The following is a 24,202-nucleotide window of genomic DNA, read 5'->3' on the forward strand; positions in this document are numbered from 1 at the left end:
GTCTATCCGCATTCTTCTTGTATTTCAGCCATTTCGAAGGTTAGCTGACGTATAAGCCAAAAATAACATTAAAAGCGCATTGATATTTGTGAGGACTGGTTGGCGACATATTAAAGTATTAACGTTATACTAACAACATCTGAGCGGCGCCACTGGATGCACGCTGTTGTTTTTATATGACATAACCAGAAAGGCTTTGTATTGGCTAAGGACATGTCCAATAGAAATCAGATGATGAGAGGTTGCCAGGGCAACTTACACTGCAGAACTCTGAAAGGTGTAGAAGACACAAGAAACCCAGATACATTAGAGATGAAATATCCATACAAGTAATACGATTGAGAGACCAAAAGGCTCCAGACAGACATGCAGTCTCATGACGTTTTTGTAGAAAAGTCATAATGAGGGGCAAGAAAGGTTTTGCACTGCGGACGACATGTGGACTAGTCGGATGTCTGTGCACGTGTCATGTCTCTCTCTCTCATAATGTGTGGAGAGGAGGGAGGGAATCTCGTGTCTGAAGAAACGTACTGACTGCTAAACACTGTGCTCTGGTATAAACAAACTCACGTGCAGGTGCAGTTGATTTTTAAGGTCGAAAAAACTGTAATAACTCATTTTATATGTGCCACATGTAACGAAATATATAACAAAATAAGTCATAAATAAATCAGGTCAGGCAGGTCATTTTAAAGTCTATTAATGGCTTAAGAACTAAACAAGGAGAGTCCACATAAAACATTCAACGGCTGTTTTGAAGGTCATTATGCGTTAATATCATTTCAAGCATGAAATATTTTGTGAAATCAAGAAGGCCGATGATTACACAACACAACAGATTATCCATCTGTTTTGCTGATGCATACATTAAAGGTAAAAGAAAAGTTTTGATATTTTTAAAGTTGCATTGTATAACTTTTAAAATGATCTCTTGACAGAAATGCAATACGATATAAAGAACTATATTATTAGTGGTGTATGAAGACCTCACATAATAAATTGTATTGTTTTAATTACCTCAGAATAAGCAGTTTTTATCTACATACACCGCGGGTTCCCATACATGGAAGTCGCCTTCGTGTTTCTACAGTAGCTCTAATCGGAAAACTGTTCTTCAGAGCGGATTTCATACTGTACACTGGCTCAGACGACGACATGTTTGTCCTGTGGCAGCTACCATACTGTAGCTTCACATTGCGTTTTAAAATTGAGGTGTATTTCAATTCGCAATCTCACTGTTGGATGCAAAAATAGACATAAGACCTTTGCTTTCAGGGTTCCCACACCTTAGTTAACTTCAAATTCAAGAACCTTTCAAGGACTTTCCAGGTCCAATACCCTCAAATTCAAGGACTAAATGTGGGGACACATTTCAAGTAAGAGCAAGGTTACATTGTGTTACCTTTTAAGATACATTGTTACAGTTCCCTTTCGAGGGAACTTGTGCTGCGTCGCTGTGATGATACTTTGGGGACGCTTCCAGGGGTAAGTGCGTCTGAATGTGCATATCAAATTCAACCAATGGTGAGGCTTAACGGCAAAGACAGGGTGACGCAGGAGCCAGGAAGTATATCGCTATCTGAAATATTGCCAAGACGGCGTTACAGGGACGCAGGAAGTATGGCAAGGGAGCCGCAGCGTCTCGTTCCCTTCTCAGGGAACAACAGTTACATACATAACCGAGACGTTTTCATGTGTCAAACACAACTATGCAAAAAAAAGCATTTTGATATGAATCAACATTCACATACAGAAGATATAAGCATTTAAAGTGAACAGTTTAGCATGTGTGCTTAAACAGTCTAGAATTTTTATGATAATATCCTACACTACACAGGGAATATTAATTTTTTTTTACAAAAAACTTCTTGTACAAAATAGATTCAAGCACTTTCAATGACCTGTATCTATGTATGTATATTTTCAAAAACTTCCCAGGGCTCAAACTTTCAAGGATTTCAAGGACCCATGGGAACCCTGACCTTTATATTGAATAATTATTCAATTCGGGGCGCATGTCAATAAAATGTGTGTGTTTCTGTTTAGGGAGAATAACTAAGTTTACCTGGAGGAGGTCTCTTTCTGAACATTTCCACACCTCTGAATCTCTGCCGCTCCGTCCCATGGGAAAATCTACAACCACATGCGAAAACACACATGGTGAGAGAGTAACGCTGTCAACAGAATCTCAAGGGTAAAACAGGGGACACATACCAACAGTTTACGCTCACTCAGGAAATTCAATGACATTTAATCCTTAACAACGACAGTCAGCTAAAACTAAGCCATTGGTAATGAACCTGCTGCCGTAAACTTGATGCCTGAAACATGGAAAGAATTTATTGTATGTTGTATGCTGGTAAGTTTTACAATATGCCTGCATCATGAGTTGGGACTTATGAATTATGCTAATCTAATGACAACAGATAGCCTTAAGCTAAACAACTGAGATAAGACAATTGAGGTGCTTACATTTGCCCATTATTTAAAGGGCAAGCTAAAGGCAGAAAAGTAATTATTAAGACTATACCCTTATAGGCTTAAGTGATAGATGTGGTCTGGTTAAGTCTGGTGCAGCACCAAAAAGATGTCTGTGTGCCTGGTTACCAATAAATCTCTTTCTGAAGAAGACGCCACACACTGTCTTCCTTTATCGTCTATGTCTGAGGTACAATAAATAGAGGGGGCACACACAGCAGCGGAGTTCAATTGCTTAGATTTAGACTATTTTATTAAACAGCACTTATACTGCAGTGCTAATAAGTACAATAAATACATAAAATAGATAATAGAATACACTTAAGTTGTAAGTTTAAGATTTGTGATGCAGTTTGCGAAAAATCTTTTCAAGTGATTTACTGTTTTCTACATAAAATCATCCTACAAGAACATTCTGAAATAACCTTGATGATATCTTTAATACTGATTGAGTAAGGTCATGTCAAAGATTGAAATCAAAGAGAAATCAATGAGTAAAATCAAACTCCTAATCTCATAATTAGATCAGAAGAGAAACAGGAGGTAACACTGGCTTACAAAATCAATGACTTTCTTTCAAATCCTATGTAAATTAGTAATACCTTTCTAACACTGACTTGATTGTTTTATTAATGACCAAGTGTGATTCTGAGATACGTTCTTCTGTCTCATAGTGGCCCTCAGAATATTGCTGAAGATGATCAGTTGCTTTAAATACGCACAGATATAAGAAACGGGGGCATTTCAATACTGAATGCGAAATGCAATATTTCTGTCTACAGACAAAGCCTGACAAGCTGACATACATGCATGCCAGCCATGATTACAGTCTATTACCGTATATCGGGCCATACACTATAAAAAATTTGCTGTAATTTTGCAGCTGGTTGCCAGTAACTTACTCTAGAAGATAAAGTAAAAAAAATGTCATGTTCATTTAACTTTGAACAAAATGTTGCCAGTAAATAACATAAATGTAAAATCTACAGTAAGTTACTGGCAGCTAGTTGCCAGTAATACCCAGTAATACTGTAATTTCTACAGACATTTTTTACAGTGTATGCATCATGCAGCAACATACTGTATACATACAGTACATAAAAATGCACATTCTTTCAATGGCGGGTGCATGTACACTCATATGAGTGCTTACTACTGGTGTATTGTGCTACCAACGCCACGGACATGTGTTTGTGGCCAATGAATGAGAAAGTTATAAACAAAAACCTGAAAGTAATACAGTATATAAGCTTAAATCAACAATAAATTGTCAGGTGCAATCTTACATTTGGTTTATTATCTGTAACATCATGTCATGCTCACAACTCGAAAGGTCAAGCAATAAATAACATGAGGCTAGAACCACAATAATGATATTACTGACTATAAATGAAGAGCAACTGCTCTCTCTCTCTCTCTCTCTCTCTCTCTCTCTCTCTCTCTCTCATATACAGTATATTCACTTATGTTGTTTTTCTCCCTAGGAAATTATTACATAGCTGATTCTCTAAGCACATTAAAGCACATTACTTGGCTGCCAGTCAGATTTTTACTCTCAGGAATGTCAAGAACTTGCTTAAATCCTTGGCTCAATTAAGTAAAAAAGTGACTTGCATATACTTTAAAACCCATATATCGAGCAGCAAAAAGAAATATACAGTTTGTGTATGAAAAACCTGCAGTACTTTACTTTAAAGTAGTGTCAAAACAAAAAACTGCAACTGCTTAGACCTAATCAGAACATTTACTACCAACAAAGAGCTTCATCTTACATTTTCTAAAAATGTTTTCCACTGAACTAGATTAAATCTCTAAAGTGTTATTTACACAAGTTGTAATATTGGCCCATAATGTTAAATAACTAAGAAAGACATTTAAAGTGACGTTACATTTATATATCAATATGGACAGCATAGCATGTAAAGCCTCACTGATGTCAAATCTTGCTGTTACCTTTATTAGGTCCTGCTATATGCACTGAGGATATCCGACATTTCTTTGTGATCTGTGAGGGCTTCTTCCATCTTTACGGGTACTATCCAGTCAGGTTTATAGGCAACAACATACTGTATCTGATATGTCGGTTCCTTCATCGTCAAAGCATCCTTGTAAAGGTGAAATGCATCGAACACGGCACTGTAGGTCAGCAGATACTCGTAATAGGATGAGGGAGGTGGGGGGCGGTGTTTGCCTGTGCTTCATGCTTTTGTCTTTCTTGCTCAAAGTACAAAGTGCTACTCGTGTTTCAACTAAACGCCTCTAGCTGTGTTGTTTATTGGGCTTTCTGTTAAATAAATATAGTAAAATGTAACTTTGTTTACAATGTCGCGCTTCCTGACTTGTTCCTTACCATGTGCTCATTGTTTTGGTTTGTCGTTTGCGCCCTCTGCTGGTCATAGACAAGTGTGGATTTTTTTTATCAGTTCAGCATGTCTGAACAACATGGAGGAGAAAACCTGAAGGGATTTTAAAAATGGAATAATATGAAAATAAATAAAGGAATAAGTGACTTGATCAGGCAAAAATATTTTTTAAATTAACTTTAGTGTTGAATTCATTTTGTTATGTATATATTATTTATTTACATTGTATGCATTTGGCATATGCTTTTTTAAGTGACTAGCAGCAGTGCATAATGGATCAGCATGTGTTTTTTCTGGGTATGAAACTGTGACCTTTTATTCTGCTAATGCAATACTCCACCAAAGTGCTATACAGGAGATTTATTGTTTATTTATATATAACTTTTTCACTTATTTTTACATATATTTATTTATTTATTTATTTAAATGCCCTATATGTATTAATGTACATTTAAACATTCTCACACCTTTATTTCCATGTTTATTCATTTATAGGCCAGTTTAAAAGTTTTCTCAGACCTCAGAAAAATAAAGAATGGATTTTAGTGTTTAAATACTGTTTTTATTTTTACGGTTACATTTAAAAGTGTACTCAATGTATGATTGTAAGTAATGTCTGTCTCTAGTTTTGTTTCATTAATGTCTGGGCAAAAGCATTTGTCAAGTGCACACAGGATACAGCTGTATAACTTCACAAACCTTACAGTTACATCTTGCAGGTTACTGTAATTAGGTTTGAGTACTGCAACTAATTTGCATAAATTCATAAAACCAAACCAAACAACTGCTAAACATATTAAAGTCGCAAAACAGAACTAGTGATCTTATTTTCCCCAATGTGACATATATATGAGTAAAACGGCTTCAGAAATGAAAAAGGTAGGGCTGGACTTGGAATTCGTCCATCGAGAATTGATTGGATTGTTGAAAGTTGGGTCATGTCACTGATTGCTAATCACTGCAATCTTTTCCCGGGCCCCGTCCACCTGCCATTTCTGCCCCCGTCCACCTGCCATACCCCATGACCAGAAGAAAAGAAAGATAATTTCAAGGAGGTGGGGAGATTTGTGTTTTTTATGAGGGCACATGTATTTTTTAAACAACGGAGCTCGGAAATAAGTATTTTTGTAAAACAAAAAACAAAACACAATATTTCAACAAAAGGTTTTAAATTTCAATTTCATTGTGACTTTAATATTGATGTTACCTGGTGCAGTATGATTTTACATTTACAGTATTCATTTGGCAGAAGAAACTTGCAGTGCTATACATTTTTATCAGTATTTGTGTTCACTGGAAATCAATCCATGACCTATGCCACTGCTTATGCAATACCAGTTTAGTGGGATTGTGTACAATGTATGGTGAAATCATTTCCCTGAATGTACAGAAGAACAAATATTGTTTTTTCGGAGTATGTATAATTAGCTATTCCCAAAAGCTTGATTGGTGTTTGCTTAAGAGGTGCTTTATGCCCCTCTTCTCTTTGCCCCATAATCTCTTAGTTTGTGAATTTGCTCACATACACCACGGGAGATGAGCAAATGGTCTTCTTTAGCCCTGCGATGCAACAAAACATGAATTATGTTGTATTTTAACAAGAGCAATTGGTTTAATGTGATTGTATAAACATCACCAAAACTACAAATAACTTAAATTCTTGATAATGTTTTTATTATTTTAGTAAATGTTATTGTACAAACACAAACACATGAATGTTAACAGAAAGAAAGTTACTCTCAATATGGTGTCAAATATAACATACATGATCTACTGTTTAACATACAATTATACAATGAATCTGTTTGTTTCTCATATTGGTTGTAATCCTATAAATAGCACAAACAACATATACTTTGTACATAATAAATAGTTGCTGTATACAGATTTTCTCTAAGTCTGAAATAATATGTAGATGCTTTACACACAATCCAGTTTAAAAGAGATTTTTATTTGTGTTTGGGAAACCAGTCATGTTTAATGCTTTTAGATTAAGCTATAGACACTATAAAATACTCTTTATCCAACCACTATAGCTGCCACCCTTCAACTATAACAGATCAGATGAAATATTCAAAAGGGACATAAAAAACATATTTAATATACTTATGAGCTATATTCCATTAAATATTAATAAAGCTATGAAAGCAACCATTTAAAGTTCCCTCAATTTAAAATGAATGGGGAAGAAAATGTAATAGGCCTATCTAAGTAATACAAAACAAGGCTTAAACATTTTGAAGTCCACCCATCTGTAGTTTTTTTTCTTCGTAAAATACAATATTGTGAGCCGCATTACGTTCACATCTCAAAGCCTCTCGTGCTCTTCAAAGGTCTGACAGTTTAAGGTATATCTCGTCCTTTTTGCCCGATTGTTGCAGGTCACTGTGCTCCACAAACTTTGTTTGATCTTTAATCTCCTTACATTCAGACTCCACCTCATCCTCAAGGTCAGGCAAATGCCACTGAATGAAAACCAGATATATGATTGAGCCCACCACACCCCCAACCATAGGGGCGACTAATGGGATCCAGAAGAAATAATCGTAGCATCTGTGTGGTTTACAAAAAGACAGAGTTTAAATATAGCATTGTCTTTATATTAACACCCACGGTGCTCATAAAGACTTTGCAGTAACTTGTTTCACTGAAGTAAGGTTATTTTTGGCCAAACAACAAAGCTGAGCAAAGTAAAGTTCTTTATAATAGGAAAGATAAGTACTGATATAGAAATAATAAGGGCAGAGATAAAGACGCCTTTTTAAGAGATAACAATTTGTAAGCAGACATACGTGAATACTTCCATTCCCCAGCCTGCAGTGAGAGTGAAGAGTCGAGGGCCAAGGTCACGAGCTGGATTTATGGCTGCTCCACAATTAGCCGACATCGATATGGATATACCTAACACGACTGTTGCTACAATGGGAGGAAGCAGTGCTTCGGGAGCAGGAGCATTTCTCTTATCATTTAGAGGTAGTATACACAACATCAGCATGGCTGTGCCAACCACCTACATTTTATAACAGACATGCAAAAACAAAGAGTCAGCATGCATACAGTATCTGTTGATTAATATGATAGTGATTGCATAATGTAGCAGTAAATGCCTCGTCAAATCTGCACCGGCTTGTTCCCTGACCTGATCCAGAAAGTTGGTCTGCATTGACACCACACCGGTTGGGTAAGTGGCAAATATACTCGCAGTTTCATTGGGGCCAAATACAGTAAGGACTCCACCACTGAACTCCATGATGGCATCTGAGGGAAACCAGAATAGACACAACTTTAATCTTTAAATCATTCAGTATCTCACTCTCTTTCTCTATAACTCTATGTATTTTCTTACCATAATAGATGAGATAGACCAGTCCAGAGGCAAAATACGCCCCCAGCAGTTGAGCCAGAGAATAGGGCAACAACTTTGACCAGGGTAGATCACCCAACACACAGAAACTCAATGACACAGCTGGATTTAGATGAGCTCCTGAATGAAAAAGAGAAAGGGAAAAATAAACAAAGACGTCAAAACAAAACAAAAATTCAGAAGATGACTTCTCAATCACTGTTTTATACCTGATACTGCTCTGCTGAGATACATGGCAGACATGACACCTACAGAGAAGGCCAGGTTAGCAGACAGATACTGTCCTTTAGTTTCTCTGCTGGTTTTCACCTGGGCTGCTGCTGCACAACCAAACAGCTAAAGCAGGGAAAAATAGATGACATATTAATGGTAAATATGAGTAGCTCAGATGCAAAAGCTGCTAAACGCCACCTTTAGAGAATCAAAAATGAGAACCAATTGCTCTCTGCACGTATTATATGTTCATAAAATACTTTCTCTTCTAATCTGCTTAATCCCGGCCTCAGTTCATTCAGAAATACCAGTTTGGTGGCAGAATCCATTAAAGTAGGGGTGTTAAAGGGATAGTTCACCCAAAAATGAAAAACATGTCATCATTTACAAACCTGTTTAAATGTATTTATTTTGCTGAACACAGATAAAGATATTTTAAAGGTGCAGTGTGTAATTTTTAGAAGGATCTTTTGACAGAAATGCAAAATAATATACAAAACTATATTATCAGGGGTGTATAAAGACCTTACATAATGAACTGTTATGTGTTTATTACCTTAGATTGAGACCTTTCTCTACATACACCGAGGGTCCCCTTACATGGAAGTCGCCATTTTGTGCTGCCATTTTTCTACAGAAGCCCTTAAAGGCGGAGTGCACAGTATTTGAAAAACGCTTTGGAAAATTCTATAGACCCCTTCACGGTTCACGTCACAGGCGATTCCCACTGTGCATGTCGGGGTCAGAAAAGTCATTACAGCAGATTGAGTTGCGTATGTGTGGGGCGGGTCTTTTAAAAGAAGGTCCAGATTCTATTGGGGTAGGGGCGTGTTTGTTTAGGTGATTTCAAATATCAACATTGGCTTTCAAACATTGTGCACTCCGCCTTTAAAGGACAATTTTTTCTTACTAAGTTGTCTCCGACGATGACATGTTTGTCCGGTGGTGCCTACCGTAGCTTCTCTATGTGTTTCAAAAGCGAGGGGTGAGCTGTGGACCAAGCCATTGGTTGCAATTCGCAACCTAACCACTAGATGCCGCTAAAATTTACACACTGCACCTTTAAGCAATGTATCTAACAAAACACTTCTGAGCACCATTGACTACCATAGTATTTTAATGTCCTACTATGGCAGTCAATGGTGCTCCTGCTTCCTGCTTAATTAGAAATGTCTTCCTTTGTGTTCAGCAAGAAGAAAATAAATGTATACCAGTACAAAAGAAGGAGTAAATGGTGACAAAATTTTAATTTTGGGGTGAACTATCCCTTTAAGACACATTTAGAGGGTTTTGCATCTGAGCTCTTCATATAGTTTTAATTATGTATTTTATAGTTCATGTATACAATATAGGGAACAGACCTTGCTAATTATTTGTGGACTGTACTTTAGATAACATGCTTGCTTCGTTTAAATTACATGAACAAACACTGTTCCACGATTGCAAACAGAGTCTTGCGTCACACAAGTTATGCAATCTAATAATGTAACACATATGCTATCCAATTTCCCTCCATATATGTCTATAAATGAATCAGTATTTTTTTAATTTATTGCAATTATACTGTATTTATAAAGAAAGAGTTACAAACTGTGTGATTATAAGATGTTCTGACATTGATTTTGTTTATTAATATTGCCTTATTAAAACTTCAGAACATTAATGAAACAAAAGCTTGTTGCAAAAGCAAACAGAAAGTTCCTTGTCTGTTTTATGCATAATTGTCAAAACTCAAGTATAAAGTTTATATGTTTATAGTTTTATAAGCTAGCAGGTTAAAATTGTCCTAAATAAAAAACATCAATGGAACAACAATTTTAAAGCTCTATGAATCAATAACTATGCTCAAAGTTCATTTAAAAGTGCAAACGATGTAAAAACTTACCAGAAGGACAAAAGTGCCCAAAAGCTCTCCTAAAATCTGTCGCGTCAGTTCATTTTTCACCTTCATCTTCCTAATCACTTTTTTTAAATGGCTCATGTTTGCAGGTTTCCTAGATTTCTGCCGTTTTCCTGGCGTGCAGCGACTGTGACCTCACTATCTGTCTATTAGCTCTGTTCACCTTTAAACCTTCTTTCTAATACATTCACGTGTTTCAAACATCCCCCACATCAACCAGTCAACATCCACATCTGAGCTACAGTATACACAGATCTGGACTATTAGACCACAACCCCCTTATAAATCATTACTGATCAAGGAGGACACAGAGATAGAGAGGGAAGATTAATTAATGATCTATAATCTTAAAGGGGCATTAACATGCAATTCCAAAAAGATAATCTTGATAAAAGATTACCATTTTGACATTGGATATCATCTTGACATGACATACGGTATTCGGTGATCATCAAATTATCTAGTCCAGATCTCCACACCACAATGTCTTTCCCAAAGCAAGGACCTGCATCGTTTACATTAAATTAAATAACCAAATGGGATTGTTGACAATACTGTATTATAGCCAAGCAAGGAGGCTTTTACAGTATATTCTTACAGGATGAGCAGGGGATCAAATCCCCAAGTCCTCTATAATACCTCAATCTTTCTTTGCATAGTTTAAAAATGATCACACAAGAGGACACTATATTAAAATGTGTAAACAACCCAGCATAGGTTAAATTACAACCCAACAGAATGGGGTCGTCCCTTTTTGACCCAATGCAGGGTTGCAACAAATCTTCCTCAGGCCTGATTTTAATAATTGTTAATAATAATTGCAACGCAACAATTATTACATTTTTCAGCAAGCAGATAGTGTGCGGGAATTGCTTTTTGTGTATGTTACAAGACTTTTTGTCTTCTTATCCTACGCACCTATCCATTCACTTCAGGTGTGCGACGCTAATTTGTTTGAATGATATCTGATATAAAATGTCATTAAAAAAACAAACAAGAAAGTAGTTGCTAACTTTGCTTTAATATTTAAAAAAATAATAGCTGAGGACGGATCTGTGCTGTACATACAACATATTCACATATACACACTTCGTAGCAAAACAATATATGACCTCTGATACAGACTGCTTGTAAAATATTACCAATAGCTGCATAATTTGAGTGTATAAACAAGTAATACAGTAATATTTAGAAGAAACTGGCCTTCAGTGTCTGTTATTTTTCATTAAATTTAGGCAGTGCTAATTCATGGTTCTTTACAACACTACTTCCTCAATGCCGAACAGACAAATTGCATTAAAAAAAGGTTCTGTAACAGCAAAAGTTCTTGTATGAAAATATACCAGTGTTTAACTAATGACTGAATCAGAAAGTGCATTTGAAAAGCGAGGAGGAAAGATAAGATCCTCAATGGGGTTGGTGAGGACGGTGTAATAAGACCTCCACAGGTCCAGGTGGCAGTCTTCTTATTAGGTTCACCGCTTCAATCCGTCTCATGCCTATCAAACTTTGACCTTGCACTTCCAACAACTCATCCCCAGGAAACACTTGACTCACTGGTCCACCCTGGAAACATGCAATGCACTGACAGTGAATCTATTTCGTAGGGCTGTAATGATTGAAAAATAGATTAAGCAATATTGATTGAAATAGAGAAAAGGTGCTCTTACCCTGGAAGATTTTTTGTACAGTGAGGGGTTTGTCTCCTAAGCTGGAGTCCAACCCTCCTTCCAGACTAAAGCCAAGATCATAGCTGGCTTTGTTCAGAGTGACATGAACTCTTCTGCCTACAGAGGGCGTACACACATTATAAACTCTTTCTCTCTCTCTCTTTATGTGTATACAGTTAAATGCAATGTCTGTACTAGGCTATTATTATAATCATATAAAAGTATAGTGACCTGTGTTTACTGGTGTGTGAATGGTCTCATTTTGGTAGACGTTCTGGAGAACCACCACTGCCATGGTCTGACTCCTCGCCCTCCTCAGTGTCCTCAGAGCCTCCAAATGAGCAGATTTCTGCAGGGGCGTGCCGTTGATCGACAGCACCCAGGCACCTTCGAAGATAGAGCCTTCCTGCGCTGCCACACCACCAGGAATCACTCTGTGGACCTGAGAGACAAGAATGGTTTGTATAAACCCAATGTTTGTATCCGTTTCTATCACTCATGCCTTGTTTCGTGTCAAAATGTTTCTGTATTGTGGCATTCAGACTCTCACCGTGACTGGTTTATTTTGATCCACTCCACCTGCCAAGGTAAATCCTAAGCCACTCCCCACCTCCTTGTGCAATACAACCACCTGCACATCTTCATACTTCTGTTATAAGTCAGAGGCACAGATTAGAATAGCAAAAGGACGCAACAAAGCAACAATGGTTTTCATTAACACCCGCATATTTGTAATCATAGATACAGCTGACAACAAACATTTCCATGGCATTTCCAGTTTAAAGCTGCAATCTGTGACGTGTTTGGTTAAAGATAAGATCAAAAGCAGTTAATGAGAAATTGCATAAACAATCAGTGTTAAAACCATCTCTTTGCCATACCCCAATTCGCGACGGTGGGCTTATAGACTAATAATGATTTATTAGCTGAGCTGTCGGTTGGGAATCTGTTTTTGCTTTTTAAGAGAAGTGTGTAAGGGAACCAGCAAGTTTATGTTTAAAACAGACATGGCGATAGATTTACATATTGCATTTTTAGATCTATTTTAAGGAAAACACACATCATTTTAAATATTTTACTATGTTCTTACATCAACGAATAAATGCATACCTATCTTTCTTCAATGCGTGCACTTACAGCGCATTCACACGGGGCGTAAGGTTAACGCTTAACGGAAGGCTTGGCCAACAGCCAATCACAGTGGCCCCTACACATGCTCTGGTCTTCCGTAAACGTAATTGGCTAGCTCTGCCTAGCTTATTTGCATGAGAAATGTTCAACTTCTGCCGCGAGCAACTGCACTGATGCGGTGCTGATGGATCCACAATTCAGTTCGGCAACGCATGACGTCACCCATTAAAAATGAATGGGAAGCGTTAACGCTTACGCCCCGTGTGAATGCGCCGTTAATCTTTGTACAGCACGCCGTGAATGTGTTAGCATTTAGCCTAGCCCCATTAATTCCTTAGGTTCCAAACAGGGATGAATTTAGAAGCCACCAAACTTCGACCTTGGGCGCAATAATATTGACAGAAGTTTGAGCGAGTAGTCAAGAGTGATGATGTTACTGCGCACCGAGGTCGAAGTGCTGCAAACTAAGTGCTCTTCCGCCATACAATATAGTTCTCATTTTTTATCTGCTTAAAAAATTGCCACATTTTATTTTGTGCCACCATATTTAGTCATGTAACTACTAATTTAACAGTCTTTAAATAGGGAAAACATGGAAGTGTTCAAATTCATCCATAAACACGTCAGTGGCCGGCATATGTTTTTTATTGTTTCCAATGGAAGCGCCGTGCTTTTAAGAAATGCCAGCAGCTGGCATTTTTCCATGCTGGGCGCTGTTTTTTTGCGTTCGGCGCTGAGCGCCTGGAGTTGAAAAATGTTTAACTTTGGGAAAAACACTCAGTTCGTCAATGTCACTTTTCACTCAGGTGTCCAATCACATTGCAGGACCCCTCCAACAACCAACTGGTGCATTGTACAACGACTGGTAAACAAAACAGAAGTATTATTGCAACCAAAGTGCTTAGCCGAGAAAACGCTGGCAAGCGCCTACAGTCGGTGTCCGCCTGGCGTTTTCAGCCTTGTTTAGATGCTTTGGTGTACATGCCTACTTAGGGGCCAATCACACCAAACGCGTTTATGGCAGTTGCATGCGCCTTCTTTGAATGATATTCTATGGGCAGTGAGCGTTTGCACGCTGTTTATGCACGCCGAACGCCTTGCGTTTTTTGCCGCCAGTCGCAGCATGCGTTTTTGAAGGAGCGCTGAGACCGATGTCATTAACATCTTTTCATTATCCAATCGAATGAGGGGAGAGGGGGGCCTTACATTATGGTGAGGGAAGTTTACCGTTGCTTTGAAGAACCGGACTCCACTCGCTCACTCTCTCCTGCGTGTTTGTGCACCTGTCACCCTCAAAAAAGGTCAGAGCAAGCGTACTCTTTTTAAAGTTTCTGCTAATGTGACAGTTAACAGCAAAAGAGCGCTCACGCTTCAATATTTGATTGACAAGACAGCTGACTCGATGGTTGCCTAGCAATATAAAAATCTGCGTGGCACTGCTCTTTTTTAAAAAAGGCAGTGCGTCGCGCTTTGCGTTTCCAAGCGTTAAAAGCGTGTTTGGTGTGATTAGCCCCTTAGACCATCGGTTTTTAATTTCTACATCAGATTGTATGCTTTAGAAAAGATTCATAATACTTCTTTGACCTGCAAGGTTTCATCTCCTAAGTTTTTAACGTCATCCATTAGGCGATCCAGTTCATTGTTGCTCAGAAGGGTCACAGAAGAAAAGGCTGAGATGTCTGAGCAGAGAGAGGCAGACCGTGAGGGCGCCCAGTCCTCATCATCTGATGGTTTATAGTCCACCCCACCAAAAATGCATAGTTCCTGTAGACTGTACAGAGGAGAAGAGCAAAAGGCAGAAAGAAAGGAGTGTATAAGGAGATAAGATCATAAAACACTAATAAATTAAGTAGCCTGACTTTTGTTATTATACTTTACATTACCTTAGAGAGAAGCTTCTGCGATCCGATTGGCTCATGTTGCTTGTTATGGTCACAGACGATTCTCCTGAGTCAGAATCTTCTGAATCTGTTCCCCCGTAGTCATCATCATCATCATCATAATCTTCCTCATCCGAGCTCCACCTAGCCATGCTAGTGCCAGTTGGGCCCACATCCTCCAATTGTCTCTTATAGTTGTTATTATTAGAAGTATTGAATGAGGAATAGATTGGTGGGGCAGGAACAGTAGAAGCAGAACTTTGAGAAGGATTGACCACTTTAGGATAAGTGCCATTGTCTGCAGACTTAACTGAGATGGACGCACCTCCATCTGAACGTTCTAAGGTACGTGCTGCAGTTTGAGGTTTTAAGGTGCTGTTTTGCCTCTGCATGTTTACTGTAAGAGGGTCCCTATCTGGAGAGTTAGTTGGTGTATCATCATCAAATTCGTCATTATTGTCATCCATATTTACATGAATGCTTTGTTGTTTTAATAAACGATTGACCTTTGACAGTTGAGAATCTGTGTTAGACCTCTGCAGACCGGTTCCAGGAGTGATGGTAAGATCTGGTTCGTCTATGTGTCTGTTGCGCACAGTCCACCTTTTATCCCATGTGCTGATATGCTGATCAGACTTTGGTTCATGTAGCTGACTGAACGTTGGAATAAGGTCAATTCTCGTTTTGTATGTCATCCTTTGTTTGGACGTGGGTTGTACATTGATGGTGAGATTTGAATGATGGGTTCTGTTTCGATCTAAATTGCCTTCTGGCTCCTCAATGGAATTTGTTTTTATCCTCTCCGTGTTTCCCATCATCTTTCTAAAATTTAGATTTATATCTGAATCACTCTTCCTCACATGAACCACAGGTTTGGGCTGCTCTGGTACTGATAAGGCTCTTCTAGCACGTATAATTTGTGGTGCGTTTTGGCTTTGTTGAGCCAAGGCTTCAAACTTGTGTATCGTATTCTTCACAGAGTCTAAAGTTGGACTGGAGATGGTTTCTTCATCTCCTCTCTTTTCTTCAGTTTTTACTGCAGAAGAATCCTCTTGATGTATTTCACCGTGGGGTGCTCCTCTTGAGGCTAGTGGATGCTTGGGTTGGGTTGGTTCTTCTTTTTCAATTTCTTTCTTGATACCTGCTGAAGGGGTTGCCAATTGTTTGACACTTTGATTGGAGATACCATCTGAAGACGTGGACTGTAATATCATCTGAGCAGTTGTTCTTTGACCGCTGGGTTGAGCAGTTTCAAAAACTTTACTCCTGGTTCTTTCTATGGACTGACTTTTGAACTCGAGAGAGTTCATTTTACTTGGCTCTTCACTGGCTGCAGGTGGAAATGATTGAATGCTTTTACCAGGAGATTTTTCGATATCCCTTTTAGGCTTCGAGAAGAATACGCCAGAAGAATCGTCCTTTTGGTCATTTCTGATCTCTGGCGTAGATGGCTCTTGCATCTTATTGTAGGGTGTTTGTTCGCTTTTAGAGAGCAATGATTGAATGGTTTTATCAGAAGATTTTTCCATTCCCCATTTAGGCTTTGAGAAGAACACTCCAGAAGAATCACCCTTTTGCTCATTTATGGTCTCTGGCGTAGATGGCTCTTGAATCTTACTGTAGGGTGTTTGTTCGCTTTTAGAGAACCATCTTGGGAATGTTCCAGATTTTTCTACAGTGTATGAAGGTCTCCATTGTTGGTTGTCAGTGGGAGACAGAGGTCCAGACGGGGAGGTAGGGTTTGATTTTCTTTGACGGAAATGGGAATTCATGGTGTCAGAGTTCAGATGACCAGAATCAAGAGTAGGGTTGCGTTTATCAATGACCAGATCATTTGAGTTTGCATCAGACTTACTGTGTAAAAAATTTGACCCTAAGAGTTTCTCAATTCTTTCCAAAATTGTTTGATTTCCAGTTACTTCCTGGGTATTGCTACGTCCTTGATCTCTGGCCCAGACTCCTACTTTGTTGTCTGTCTGATCGAGACTTGTTTCATCGTGTGGCAGCTGTGCCCAGAGACTGCTAGCTTCTCCTATACTACCTTGGCTAAGTCTTGGTTTCATCCTAGCGGGGAGTGACTGGCCACTGCCTGCTTGTTCCATATTATGTATGATACGATTAGTTCCCATAGGCGTAGATACAGAGTTTGGGTAAACCTTTCTGTCCCTTTGTTCGGTTACATTGTAATCGTGACTCCTCCATGAAATCGAATTAGGTAGATTAGCTTCTGTGTCCGAAGTTACGTTGTTGTTGTTCTCCTTTTTGCCTAAACTTTCAGCACGCCTAACAAAATTATTTCCGGAGTCTCTGGTCCCACCGGACGTCCAAGTTGCGTTTCCATGTCCTCTTCTTGCACCTGCTCCTCTCCAGTCTAAGCTTTTGCTTTTGTTTGAGTCATAAAATCTCTTCACATCTTCACTGCCTTTGTCACCTCCCTCCTGACTTTTGTCTTCCTTAATGTGTCTTATGGGTCTGTAGTGAAGTGTGTTAGCGGAGCGGATTTGGAATCTAGCGGCTGCAGACCCAACAGATAACTGACTTTGCCCCTGTGCTGCAGTTTCATTGGATAACTGTGTATCTGTTGTTATGCCGTCTGATTCAGAAAACTGACGTCCAAAAGTAGGTCTAGGATACAAACTCATGCTTTTTAATGTCTCTGAATGGTACACAGTACATTCATTACAGTGTGAATGGAAGGCCAGTTGCTAAAAGGATTTTTAGCATCTTTTTTTTTAGAAAGGTTTTTGTTCCACTTTCCAAATCATCAGCTTCCTTTTTGTTTAAATGGTAGCATTTGTAAGGAAGTGGTAGCACTTGTAAGAAACTGTGTTTGTAATCCAGTGCTGGAGGAGATCTGGTGACTTTGTTGCACTTCTAATGGTTGGGTCTATCCTGCAAGAATGCACAACACAATTATCATTTACATATTCATATGATATCCTTTACAAATTGTTTGCAAAACTGCTTTGTTTGCTGTCAAGATATATCTAAACATTTAAAGGTGAATATTAGACAATGTCACGTTTTATTTTTCACATATACAACCAACTCAACGAAATAACACGTTTGTATTTTAATTTTTCTTCTATCTAATGTAATCATATTGATACGAGTCTGAGTGTTGTGTGATAAACTGTGTCCTAATGCATTTATTGTTCACAAATGAAAAGCAGAGGATGTGCAGTGTCAGTTTGATCCATTGCTTCTGCAGTCTTGTATTTGGTGACAACACACATAAGTCAGGATGAAAGGTTATTGTTCTGTGTTGGTAGCATGTACGTGTTTCAACATAATCAAATACATTCCTTACTTTTGCCTCATATTCATCTTACAATACAATGTTGTCTTTACAGTCCTCAAATGTATGGAGGGCACTGTATTGCTAACGTGACATATAAAGGTTAGCATTTCCAGTTTGTGACAGAAGGACAAGTTAAAATTGATATTTTTATTTAGGAAAATTAAAAGTGTTTTTTGGTAGAAATAAAAATAAACAAGCTACAAGTTCTTCCCAGTGATGCCATATACTTTTAAAAATAAAGGTGCTTTATGATGCCACATAACAGTGGTTCCCAAACCTTTTCACTTCAAGGCCCCCTGGTTGCCCAAAACAATATTTGTAGGCCCCACACTCACTCAATTTTTCCAAATAAAATTAACTAGAGCTCGAAATGTCTTGATAGATGTGTATTCGCTACTAAAATGGCCAAAAAATAAGAAACATCTTGATTTTTGCTTGTTTTAGTTTATTTTAATGCTTGTTTTGTCAAAATTTTTATCATTTTAAGTCATCTTGAGGCCCCCTTGGAAATCTGCTGAGGCCCCCCTGTGGACCCCGACCCCCTGGTTGGGAAACACTGCCATAGAAAAAACATTTTTGTCTGAACAGTTCTATAAAGAACCTTTAGAGATTTTAAGCACCTTTATTTTTAAGAGGGTATACAAGAAAAATTTTTGGTTCCCCACAGTACTTTTTAGAGAAAAGTAAAGATTTCTTTCTTATCTCTTTTTAGACAACCTTTTCCACTACAAAGATCATTTTGTACAACAGGAAGGCTCGGGATGTTAAAGGTTCTTACCATAAAACCTGACAAAGAATCTTTCAGAAATCGTATTTTTTATTTTTTTTAGGTATAATTTAGGCCTATGAGGGCCATAGAAGTGCAACTGTTCAGAATGCTAGCTTACCATGAGCTAATCAGCAACTTTGAGCTAGACCCAAAAATAGCTAAAATTGTCACTTACGAAACAGTCATGACTGAAACGTGGTGAAGCTATGTTTGCTGTAGTTACAAAATTAATGGGATAGCAGTCTTCACCAAGTACAATGGCCCATAAATAAACAGATAGTGTTGAGAATTTGAGATGTAAATGTCACGACAAAGAAGAAATGTGTTTGATTCTATAGGCCACAAGAATGAATCTTGTGTTTCTGGGTCCTTGGTATATGTGACCCTGGATCACAAAACCTTAACATTAGTCACACGGGTATATTTATAGCAATAGCCAAAATATTGTATGGGTCAAAATTATAATTTTTTTCGCCAAAAATTATTATGATATTATTTAAAAACCATGTTCCATGAAGATATTTTGTAAATTTCCTGATGTAAATATATCAAAACTTTATTTTTTGTGTGTGGAGACAGTTGGTAAGGACTTTTTTGGACAACTTTAAAAGCAATTTTGTTATTATTTTGATTTCTTGCACCCCCAGGACTGTCAGGTTTGATCAAGAGCGAACCCAAATGCAGACAGGTTTATTAATAAACAAAGAAAACAAAACCCACGAGGGGGTAAACAAGACAGTATACTTGGCAATGAACTAGACTTGATACAACCCTTTAACAAGAAACAGTACAAGGCAAGTATATTGTCTTTTTTATTGTAAAGTCTTAGTCTAGAGTTCCATTTCAAGTTTAATGTTCATTTGTCGTGTCAAGTTCTTGTTTTGTTTTAGTTTAGTCCAGTCATCATCACTGTCTTGTTTTACCCTCTCGTGGGTTTTGTTTTCTCTGTTTCTTATTAAACCTGTTTTTGGTTGTCTCACTCATTTGGGTTTGTTCTTGATAAAACCTGACAGAACGCACAAGGCATTACAGGACGCAGCGGACGAGGGGCAGGTCACCAGGAGCTGATCTGCGGTTGGTAGGTCCAACTCCATCGTTCGGCCCGTGAGGCCAACTGGCCAACCCAAGTATGGCCTGGAGCCCGGAGGGCAAGCCGTCGAGGGTCTTCTCCAGAGCTGAACGAGAGAGTGGGGAGGATTTCGCCGGCGCCGCCAGTACAGTCTCGACAGCCAGCTTCAGCCAGCGCAGCCAAGATCTGTACTGCCATTGCAGCGGCTGCAGTTTTAGCAGTCGATGCAGCTTTGTTTCCTGTCAGTATTTCTAGTCCTTGTCAAGTCCGTCATGTGCCCCTGTTAAGACTTTCCGGACCCCTTGTTCCTATGCTCGCCTGCACCCCTCTGACCCAGAACTTTGCATACTGTGCCTCCCTATTGTGAAGTTTTGTATTGTTTACCCATGATGTCTACTAGTATTGTTTTTCATATAATCTGTCATGCTGTTATATTTTGTGTCATGCCAGTGTCAGTCTTGTCATGTAATTTGTCTTGTTTACCCCCTTGAGGAACGCCCAGAGGCGTCCCTGTAAGGGGAGGGTTCTGTCATCATCCTGCCCTCCTGTCATAGTTATAGTTGTTTAGTCATGTGACAGGATCCTGGCGGTACCCATGTTTTGTGTTGTAGCACATGGCCTTTGTTTGGTCTGTGTTCTGCTGTGTCTCGTTTGTGTCGCCACTCCCCTCGTCTCCTCGTTAGCTCTCCCATCAATGTTTGATTAGTTTCCACTGTTCCCTCTTGATTTGTTCCCTTGTTGTCTAGCATACTGTGTTTGTGCATTGTGTATTTAAATGTATATGTCATGTCCTTGATCATGTTGTCTGTTAGGTCTCCCCAGATCGCGTTGATCGGCTTGTGTCCAGTCCGTGTTTGGGTTGAGTCCAGCTCTGTTTGTTAGGAGTCAGTCCTGTCTAGTCTGTATTATTTCTAGTACTGTTTTCCTGTGTTTTTGCTTTGTGTTTGCCTCTTAATAAAGTCTTGTTTCATGTTCCCCAATCTCATCTGTGATTGGGTTCGTTTCGTCTCGCTCGGTCGTGATAGAGCTACCGGGCGAGCAGTTCATGACAAGGCCAGATTCCAGATTTTTTAAACATTGTATCTTGGCCCAATATTGTCCTATCCTATCCTAAAAAGTGAAAATTTGAATCGGCTTAAAAATTACTTATATTGGTTACACTTAAGTTTCACTTTAGGTGAAACATTTTGGTTGAAAAACATATTTTTTAAGCATTGAGGTATTTTTTAAGTTGATCCAACTTTACACTTTTTACAGTGAAACCATGCATCAATGGAAAGCTTATTTAACTTTCAGATTATGTATAAATCTCTATTTAAAAAAGACCTTTATTATTGGTTTTGTGGTCCAGGGTCACATATAAAAGATATCTTTGCTTCCATTTAGGCACACAAGATGCTCTTTAGATTCTCTGGTCATGCTGGATTATCATAAATCATCAGGTGTTTCATGTTAAGTCTACACTCAGTTAGATAGATACAATTATTGTAACTAAAAGCATTTTGTTGGGTCAAAAAAAAAGGGATGAACAAAAATGTTTATATTTGACCCAGCAATTAGTTAAAACAATCCAGCATTATGGTTTAAAACAAACCAGCATAGGGTAGATTTATCCTTTTTGATCCAGCGCTGGGATGAAAATAAGTTATTTTTAGACTGTATAGAGGTCACAGACTTTCAGACCCCTACTTTAATTGTTAAGTAGTTAAACATTACTTGTCCAGTGTAACTTTATGTTACAACCTGGCCCAGACCTTTAAAGTATACATTCATAAAGTATGTATACAATCAAATCACCTGGCTGAGTGCATTCTAGTGCCTCAGGATTTCACCATACTGAAACTCAGTATTTATTACAACGAGAGTCCATAAATCTTAGCCATGTGTACTGCATCCATACCCTTGTTATGGAAACACTAAACTACGCAAACATTCCCAAAAGTAGTCACAACCAGAAACCACAAAAATGTAAAAATTAGTTACCGTGACTTTTTAATGTGTGTCTATATGTGAGTTTCTGTATGTTTACTTTGAAAACATTCTTTATGTTATACGTCATGGTCTTTAGTTCTAGTACAAAACCTGATAAGCAGTCAGATAACAGGTCCAACACACCAGACTACAATCCTGACACCACATGTGTAACAGTCAGAGGGCAGATATGTGTGCACATCCTAACAATATCAAATTATATCCTCATAAGGCCCAAATCAGTTCTGTCTTCTACAGAGGATTTGAATTGATTTACATGCCACAGATACAAATCCTAGACTACAGTATTGAGCATTACATACTTTTTTACAAGATATTTATGTGACCCTGTCTGTAAAATCCAGGCTAAAGTCTCATGCACTGTTAGAATAAATGGTCTAAATTTGTACCCCAGCTATCACTGGGGCAGTACCCTTTTAAAAGGTCCTAATATGTACCATTACAGATATGTAAGGTACCAATAGGCACTTTTGAAATACTAATATGTATCTTTAAGGTACTAGTAAGCACCCTTTGGTACTAATATGTACCCCTGAGGTAACTCCTCAGGTGCAAAGGCTTACTTTTTGAAAGGGTACAACACCAGTGACAAATTGGGTAAAAAAATGTTTCTGACAGTGTAATCTCATTATGAGAATATGGGTGTCAAAGTTTAATTTCACTCTTTGAATTAACATTAATTTCAATCTTTAACATGACTTTACTCAGTCAATATTAAAGATTATCAAGATCTGTCAACACCTGTTACTCTACAGGTAAATAGACTACCTGTATTAATATATCACTTAATATATATATATATATATATATATATATATATATATATATATATATATATATATATATATATATATATATATATATATATATATATACATTAATATATTAAGTTAGTAACAAAAGAGTTTCAGTTTTGCTTTGATTATTACAATAGTTTCTGCATAGCAAAGGATCTTTAAATAGATGCCCCAAAACATGTTGACATAAAAATGCAAGAGCCATGAAAAGAAATCGCTGGGTCTGAGCAATAAATAAATAATGAAATTATCTCATAAATCTGAAATATGTTAAATAACCTTGAAGGAATTGCTCTGAAGCCAATCTGTTTCTCCTACACACCCACATTCATTCAAAGCAGCACATTGAAATTCATTCAAAAACTTCACTTGCATCTGATAAGACTCGCATGCAATCAAGCAAGCGCGTGCACACAATCAAACTCGCAATATACATCAGCTAAAGTCATTTGAGAATTTCGAATCAGCCGATGAGATTCACAATGCACATCGCACAACATCGCACTCTTTATAGCCAGAAACAGAAGAGTGTACCAAGGCTTTGAAATGCTCTAATCCAGATTTGTTTGCCGCACCTTGTGCTGTTGTTGTACAAGGACTGCCTTTGTTATCTTTAACTGAGTATATATAGGTCAGGAGTTGCAGAATTGTGTAAAAATCAAAAGATTTAAACAAACAGTCGAGATCATATGGAATGAATAGATGGTGCTAACTAACCCAAACCTTTCATAAGAGCCAACACAAACCTAAACTGATTAAAAAAACAAATACGAAAAACAACCAGGCTTTTGCTCACAAATTTGAGGCCATAGATATAGAAGCAAGATTACCAATACCATATAATTGCGGCATTACTAGATTTCCAAGGACAACAGGTCAGTGTCAGTTTACAGAAACACCTGTTCTCCCACGAGACACACACAAACACTTCAACAACAATACACTTAACCCACCACGTCAACTACCTAAACACATATGTTGAGGTTTAGCTCTGAATCAAACAGAAACATCATACCTCAGAGGACTGCTGCTTTGCCTCAGATGTTTAAGAGCACAGGTGCCTCCATCCTTCATTCTCTCTCTCTCTCTCTCGCTCTCTCTCTCTCTCTGTCTCTCACTCCCTACTGTCTGTCATTTTTCTATAATACATCTGTACTGTAAGAAGAACTCGCCTGACTGGTTCGACATGCTCGCCGTTTCCACCCCCTTTGATTGTTAGGCCTTCCTCTCTTATTTCCCTACCTCTCTCTCCTCCCCCATCTCTTTCTGTCCGGC

At 38.2% G+C, this 24,202-nt stretch overlaps 3 protein-coding genes across 5 annotated transcripts in view; all 3 read right to left on the minus strand.

The window, feature by feature from the left end:
* Positions 1-4,614, minus strand: part of atp8b2 (ATPase phospholipid transporting 8B2) — a 39,517-nt gene extending 34,903 nt beyond the window's left edge. For 2 of the 3 annotated variants that reach the window (XM_055210751.2, XM_055210750.2), the window contains exons 1-2: positions 4,432-4,614; positions 2,066-2,133 (exon numbers count right to left, since the gene is read on the minus strand). In XM_055210751.2, the coding sequence (XP_055066726.2) occupies positions 2,066-2,090 (25 nt within the window). In that variant the 5' untranslated portion in view covers positions 2,091-2,133; positions 4,432-4,614. Of the gene's footprint in view, positions 1-2,065; positions 2,134-2,214; positions 2,322-4,431 lie in introns of all 3 variants that reach the window. The other variant, XM_055210753.2, reaches the window with a different exon arrangement.
* A 1,879-nt stretch (positions 4,615-6,493) lies between these two features.
* On the minus strand, positions 6,494-10,572 carry aqp10a (aquaporin 10a). Its single transcript, XM_055210534.2, has 6 exons — positions 10,304-10,572; positions 8,415-8,541; positions 8,188-8,325; positions 7,981-8,099; positions 7,634-7,851; positions 6,494-7,394 (listed from the first exon to the last, which is right to left on the minus strand). The coding sequence occupies exons 1-6, from the start codon at positions 10,397-10,399 to the stop codon at positions 7,169-7,171; spliced, it is 924 nt and encodes a 307-aa protein (XP_055066509.2). The 5' UTR covers positions 10,400-10,572; the 3' UTR covers positions 6,494-7,168.
* Positions 10,573-11,320: 748 nt separating this feature from the next.
* LOC129448389 (uncharacterized) lies at positions 11,321-24,202 on the minus strand. Its single transcript, XM_073872082.1, has 7 exons — positions 23,943-24,202; positions 15,003-17,891; positions 14,704-14,890; positions 12,539-12,637; positions 12,220-12,430; positions 11,987-12,105; positions 11,321-11,881 (listed from the first exon to the last, which is right to left on the minus strand). The coding sequence occupies exons 2-7, from the start codon at positions 17,639-17,641 to the stop codon at positions 11,726-11,728; spliced, it is 3,411 nt and encodes a 1,136-aa protein (XP_073728183.1). The 5' UTR covers positions 17,642-17,891; positions 23,943-24,202; the 3' UTR covers positions 11,321-11,725.

This window comes from Misgurnus anguillicaudatus, chromosome 10 (genome assembly GCF_027580225.2).
Source record: "Misgurnus anguillicaudatus chromosome 10, ASM2758022v2, whole genome shotgun sequence".
Classification (NCBI taxonomy): Eukaryota; Metazoa; Chordata; class Actinopteri; order Cypriniformes; family Cobitidae; genus Misgurnus; species Misgurnus anguillicaudatus.